This window comes from Natrix helvetica (assembly GCF_964273705.1).
Source record: "Natrix helvetica genome assembly, chromosome: 2".
In the NCBI taxonomy this organism is placed as follows: Eukaryota; Metazoa; Chordata; class Lepidosauria; order Squamata; family Natricidae; genus Natrix; species Natrix helvetica.
The window spans coordinates 147,420,714-147,426,713 of NC_138552.1; the positions used below are offsets into that span (position 1 = coordinate 147,420,714).

Sequence of the window (6,000 nt, forward strand, 5' to 3'; positions counted from 1 at the left end):
ACAGACCTCCAAGACTTAACCCAAGATTTAAATTATAACATTTCTTCAAGCCTTCGTGGAACCCCTGTGACAACATTGGAGCCCCCCCACCCCACCCCCCGCCAGGGATCCAAGGACCACGGGTTGGAAACCACTGCTCTAGACAGTTAAAAAGTTTGATATACAGATATATATATATAAAGAAACCCATGTCTAGTTTAGATATAACATTTTTGAAGAAATGTACATAAAATTTGTGACTGTATATGTTAGGTTCTTACATTTACATAACTTTTATAATTTTATTTTTAATCTGGTTTGTAACTTTTGGAACTAGTTTGGAACTAGTTTGTACCATTATATATACATACACTGAGATATAATGATATAATATGTTTTATATCAGAAATCAGACGTAATACAGTAATACACTGATTATATATATATATATATATATATATATATATATATATATATATATATATATATATATATATATATATATATGCTATATATAGCATTATATATATATATATATATATGCTTTTTTAAAGAAAGCTGCAAAAAGTGACATTTTATATTCCAGTTTTTCAGACATTTTATATTCTAGTGTCTTATCACATTGCGTAAATAATAATAATATACTAATATATACTATGGCAGAAAATTGGAAAACTATAAAAATCCTGTCTATCGTGAATTTTAGGATAAGGCAAAACTGGGGAAAAAAATCAGCTTTAATGTTGACAACTACCATTCTTCCATTTGTAGTCCCACCATCTAATGTTGTACGTGATCCATAACTTTTTCTTTTTGTTATAAACCTTTCCCCTTTTTGTTTCTCCCCACTGCATTACATCCTGACAGGAGAGTCATGTTACCAGTCACATCCATTACGGAGTGTCAAAAGAAGGAACGCAGGACAGTCTTTACTGTCACTGCATCTATCTTTTGGCACATCATTTTCCCAAGAGATCAGATTGACTGTGACCTTCTTGGCCTTTTGCAAAGCCTCGAAGAAGTAGCTGCATTCCTGGGATTGGCGATTGGACTGTTGCATTCACTGTAATTCTATCAGGTCTTTCACCCGGGTTGCCAATTACGTATTTGATTTTCTTTGCTGGTTGTGTCTTTAACTATTGCCCAGGCTCAACATGGCGAGATGGGTGGCCATATAAATTGATTTAAAAAGTACAGAATAACTATGAAGTAACCAACATTTCTAAAACATTCTAAAAGCTATCAGACAGGTACAAATAAAAAGCTAAACCATTAAGTCAGTTATTCAGCTTACAAAATGATTGACATCACACAATTATTTCACAATACCTTAAGTCAAATATGAAACTAATGTCACACTTCCTTTTAACCCAAGCTGAGTAAATAACAGCTGCTTTTTATTGGAAAATACTTGAATTATTCTTATGCATGTTATTTATGTACAGAAATCTGTAATTATAAATAAGCTATCTATAGAAATTTCAATTCACATTAGGTTCCAGATAGAAAGAATATATAAATTTTAGCAAACCTTGGAGAAAAATCTTACCTCCTCCACCAGTTTTAATAGTAGTTTTACCCTTTTTTCCTTCCTGTTGGTCTTTTAGTGTTTCATAAACAATTTGAATAACTGGGATGCTGAATGCCTGAAATATAAAGTTATCTATTTCACTAATGTTATTCAAAGCCTGGGTTACAAAGTAAATTTGGCTAAAGAAAAAAAAGACCAGATTTTCTTTTTAAAATTAATAACTCAGCAATGTTGATACATCTCATCATAACATTTATATAACATATTAAGCCACACCTATGGATAGAATATTTACTGACAACATATCCATGATTACGTCTCTCAGAGTCACCCAGATCATAACATAGGTATACTTTACCTAGGCTAAACTAATTTACAGTACAAGCTGTTGGATTGTTGGATAATAGGTGACATGCTATCACTTATTAATACTTTATATTTCCACAGAACTGCATACATGAGTATATAATGGCATATTACTTTGCAAAATACTAATTTTACTTACACCAGTTTTTCCACTCCCAGTTTCTGCAGCCTGTGTAGAAAATTTAATAAAACATAAAGATATGAATTATTTTTGCTAATACAAGATTAAATAGTTTTGTGTTTTAACAGTATAAAAATTGTAAAATCCCAGAACACTGGTATCTTAGCTGTTGATAACTATTTTATACTATCATATGTAATAATTTCAAAACAAAAAAATTTCAAAACAAAATTAACTATGTATTCTGTTTTTAAAAGTCATTTAGGAAACATCTATTGTAGAGTCTAGCTAGTCTTAAATGAATGAGGCATCAAAGATGCAGAATTACTGAAATTTTAAAAAGAATATTAACTTACTCAATTTCACTGGGTAACCTGCATATTCAATTCATCCTGTTCATCATTAAATTGTGATTTTTTTCAATACATATGTAAGCAACATTACCATAATATACTAAAATGCTATATAAAATTTGAACTAACAGTGGAAATACAGTCTGACACAAAGCAGACCGCTATATCATGCAACATTATTCTATAAGACAGACTAGTGTTATATATACCATGAGTACATCGCCTCCTCCCAAAATCAATGGAATGGACTCCGCTTGGATATCTGTAGGCAGACTAATGTAAAACCATAATAAGTCTCCCACTCTTCGTTGAAAACCCAAAACCAAACATCTTCAGGATATATTTTTAATTATTTTGTTTGTAAAATAATACACCCCACCGCATTTAAAGTAAACATTTGGAAATACGACAGTAACAAATTCATTTTCCAGCCAATGCATGTATATTTATTTCACTTTTTATTTATTAAATTAGTTTGTCACCCATCTCGCTCCAATTGTGTGCCTGACAACTAAAAAGTCTTTAGTATGAAACTGGTTAATGTTTGGTTTTCAGGCAACAGGGGAAAGTAGGGCAAGGGTTCTAATCCCTAATTAAGGTCACAGAATGGAGTTTGTTAATTGGCAATTAACACTTTTTACAGAACTGCCCTGCCCTGCAAAGCAGGAAGAGACACCTTATTTAAGCAATTTCTCTGCCCTGTGAAAAGAGGAAAAAAGGTAATGCTCAGGACACTACACGAGAGACGTTTATCTGAATGAGACAACAGAAGCCATTGATCCCTTTTGGATAAAATGTTGTTGTTAGTTGCGAAGTCAAGTCCCACCCATCACAATCCCATGGACAACATTCCTCCAGGCCTTCCTGTCCTCTACCATCCTCTGGAGTCCAATTAAGCTCATGCCTACTGCTTCAGTGACTCCATCCAGCCAACTCATTCTCTGTCGTCCCATTCTTCTTTGGCCCTCAATGTTTCTCAGCATTAGGCTCTTCTCCAGTGAGTCCTTCCTTCTCATTAGGTGGCCAAAGTATTTGAGTTTCATCTTCAGGATCTGGCCTTCTAAAGAGCAGTCAGAGTTGATCTCCTCTAGGACTGACCGGTTGGATGGCCTTGCAGTCCAAGGGACTCGCAGGAGTCTTCCCCAGCACCATACAATTTATAAAATTTACTATACTGTAAAATCTTCACGTTTAACTTTTTTGCATACTGGGTTTTGAGAACAGTCAAGTTTTCCCCCTAAATAAATGGTTAAATCACTGCCTTAAATATCTTGCACTGAGCTGAATCAAGACTTCTAGACTCCTCAGTGAATATTCCTTTCCATCCCACTAGGAAAACTGGGGATAAAAGGAAATAATCATACTTACAGCCAGTCCATTTCTTCTACAGCTTGAGCTATTTCTGGCATAACACCCATTTCTGCAACCAAAGAAGCAATAGGATTAACAGACTGAATTATTACAGTACACAATACTACAGCAATGTAGTATTGCAGTACTACATTTGGAGGGGGCAAAAAGTTTGCAAAAAATGTGTTACAAATTTTAATGTTGCAGTATTATACGCATGCTAGAATGCTGTATGAAGCACTAAAATCTGCATGAACCAAAAACATATATGACCTCAAGTTCATAGCTTCTGAACCTTCATGTAATCAATTAATTCTTTGTTTATATTTCTCAACCCATTGACAACCAACCTTCTCAAATAATCACCCCACTACTTTTAAATAGTAAATAGACAGGTTATTTATACATATGGTTAGATTTGTTTTCTTTTTAATTTTGGTATTCTATAAAGCAACAGTTCAGGCTATGTAATTTAATTCCAGTACAATCAATATATCGTTTTTAGGTTGTAGAAACACTTTCATCCCAGACATGTAATGAATTAAAATGAATGGTTTAATTCTTTAAGTAAAATGAAAACAAATTTTGGGATCTGATTCGGTGCTCCTTTATTAAATAAATAACTGTATTGGTTTTGGGGCAAAATCTCCTAAATAAAATCTTCCAAAATCTTAGTGCTGGAGTAGAGAAAGCTGCCTCTAAAATATCCACCAACCTCATCTTTGATGGTGGAGCATAAAAAGTCAATTTTCAATGAGATACCTAGGTTGGCAAGGCTGTGGGAGAAAAGACAAACCACCTTTATCGATTTGATATTTAACCTTTCTGTGGGAGCAAGTATAAAACTAGTTTTAGAATTAGCATAATGCAAGATGACAATGAGATTAAAAAGGGAAAAGCACTTTCCCAATACTCAGAAACAATCTTTCTAGGTGAGGATGGGTGCTTGCCATTATAATCCCAACATGGTACTATAAAACATAACATAGGCATAGTTCCTGAGCATTCCTAGATTCTCCAATGTCAATTACATTGTAATAAATGAATCTTGCAATCTGCAAACATCCAAAGGATTTGAAAAGTGAATTCTCTAATAGACTGGATCTTATAGACTATTATTCTCTAATAGTCCGGGAATTTGATGGCTGATCAGCTGAGCCATACAGGGAACTGGCCTTTAAAAAGGAACTGAGCCTTTTCCTAACAATTTTCAGGTATTACTTGAGTTACGACCACAATTGAGCCCAAAATTTATGTTGCTAAGTGAAACATGTGTTGAGTTGGTCCCATTTTATGACTTTTCTTCCCATGGTTGTTCAGTGAGGCCTTGCATTTGTTAACTTAGTAACCTGGTTGTTAAGTGAATCTGGATTTCTCCATGGATTTTTCTGGTCCGAAGATCACAAAAGCTGATCGCATGACCCCTGGGACACTGCAACCGTCATAAATAGGAACCAGCTGCCAAGCACCTGAATTTTGATCATGTGACCATGGGGATGCTGCAATGGTTATAAGTGTGAAAAAGGGTCATAAGTTGCTTTTTTCGGTGTTAACTTGGAACGGTCACTAAATGAAATCTTGTAAGTCGAGGACCACCTGTACTGGCACAGCTGGAGCATTGGCCGAAATTCGCTTTACATAAAATCCCGACATAAACCCTCTTCGCCGAAAGCGCACACTTACAGTACCCAGAATCATAGTTTAATGCCGTCGCGCTTTCCTCCGCCTCCCTCCTCGACGGCTTAGCAGAAGCCACGTACCTGAAAAAGCCGCCATGCTTCCACTCTCCCCGACAATCGGGTGGACAATCCGTCAAGCCTCCTGCTCTCGACCTCACAGCGCCTGCGCATTGGAAAGTCCTCTCCCTTAGTTCGCCGGTCGGTACAGCAACCGTTCAGTTAAGGTTCCGGCGATTGCAATAAGCTCGGTTGCAGATGCGCTGCAGAATTCATTATTAAGCGGCAGCGTTTAGTGGTTGTCAGATAAGCGCTGCAACAATCCGGACAAAGCTAAACTTTGCTGCAGCAGTTGCTAATTCGAATTTCTGTAGCTCTAATTTTGTAGTTACATGGGAAGAATTAATGTAGCAACCTAACGCTCTCCAGATGGGTTCGGAATTCCCTATAATACCGAGACGGAACTATTTGGCAGTTGCTGAAAGACTGGACTGGAAGACTGAACCATTTAACGATCCATCTTCTAATATTAAGAATATTAAAACACTTGACTCAGTGTGTGTGTGTATATACCTCTGAAGCAAGGCAATACCCTTTTTTAATTCGTTTTTCAAATATTAAAAT

General features: G+C 35.7%; 1 protein-coding gene across 1 annotated transcript in view; it reads right to left on the reverse strand.

Annotated features, from left to right (window-relative positions):
• Positions 1–5,632, reverse strand: part of DDX1 (DEAD-box helicase 1) — a 29,427-nt gene extending 23,795 nt beyond the window's left edge. Inside the window, exons 1-5 of the mRNA XM_081943314.1 lie at positions 5,461–5,632; positions 3,719–3,770; positions 2,560–2,623; positions 2,016–2,045; positions 1,529–1,625 (exon numbers count right to left, since the gene is read on the reverse strand). Of these exons, the coding sequence (XP_081799440.1) occupies positions 1,529–1,625; positions 2,016–2,045; positions 2,560–2,623; positions 3,719–3,770; positions 5,461–5,476 (259 nt within the window). The 5' untranslated portion in view covers positions 5,477–5,632. The remainder of the gene's footprint in view (positions 1–1,528; positions 1,626–2,015; positions 2,046–2,559; positions 2,624–3,718; positions 3,771–5,460) is intronic.
• Between the last annotated feature and the right edge of the window lie 368 nt (positions 5,633–6,000).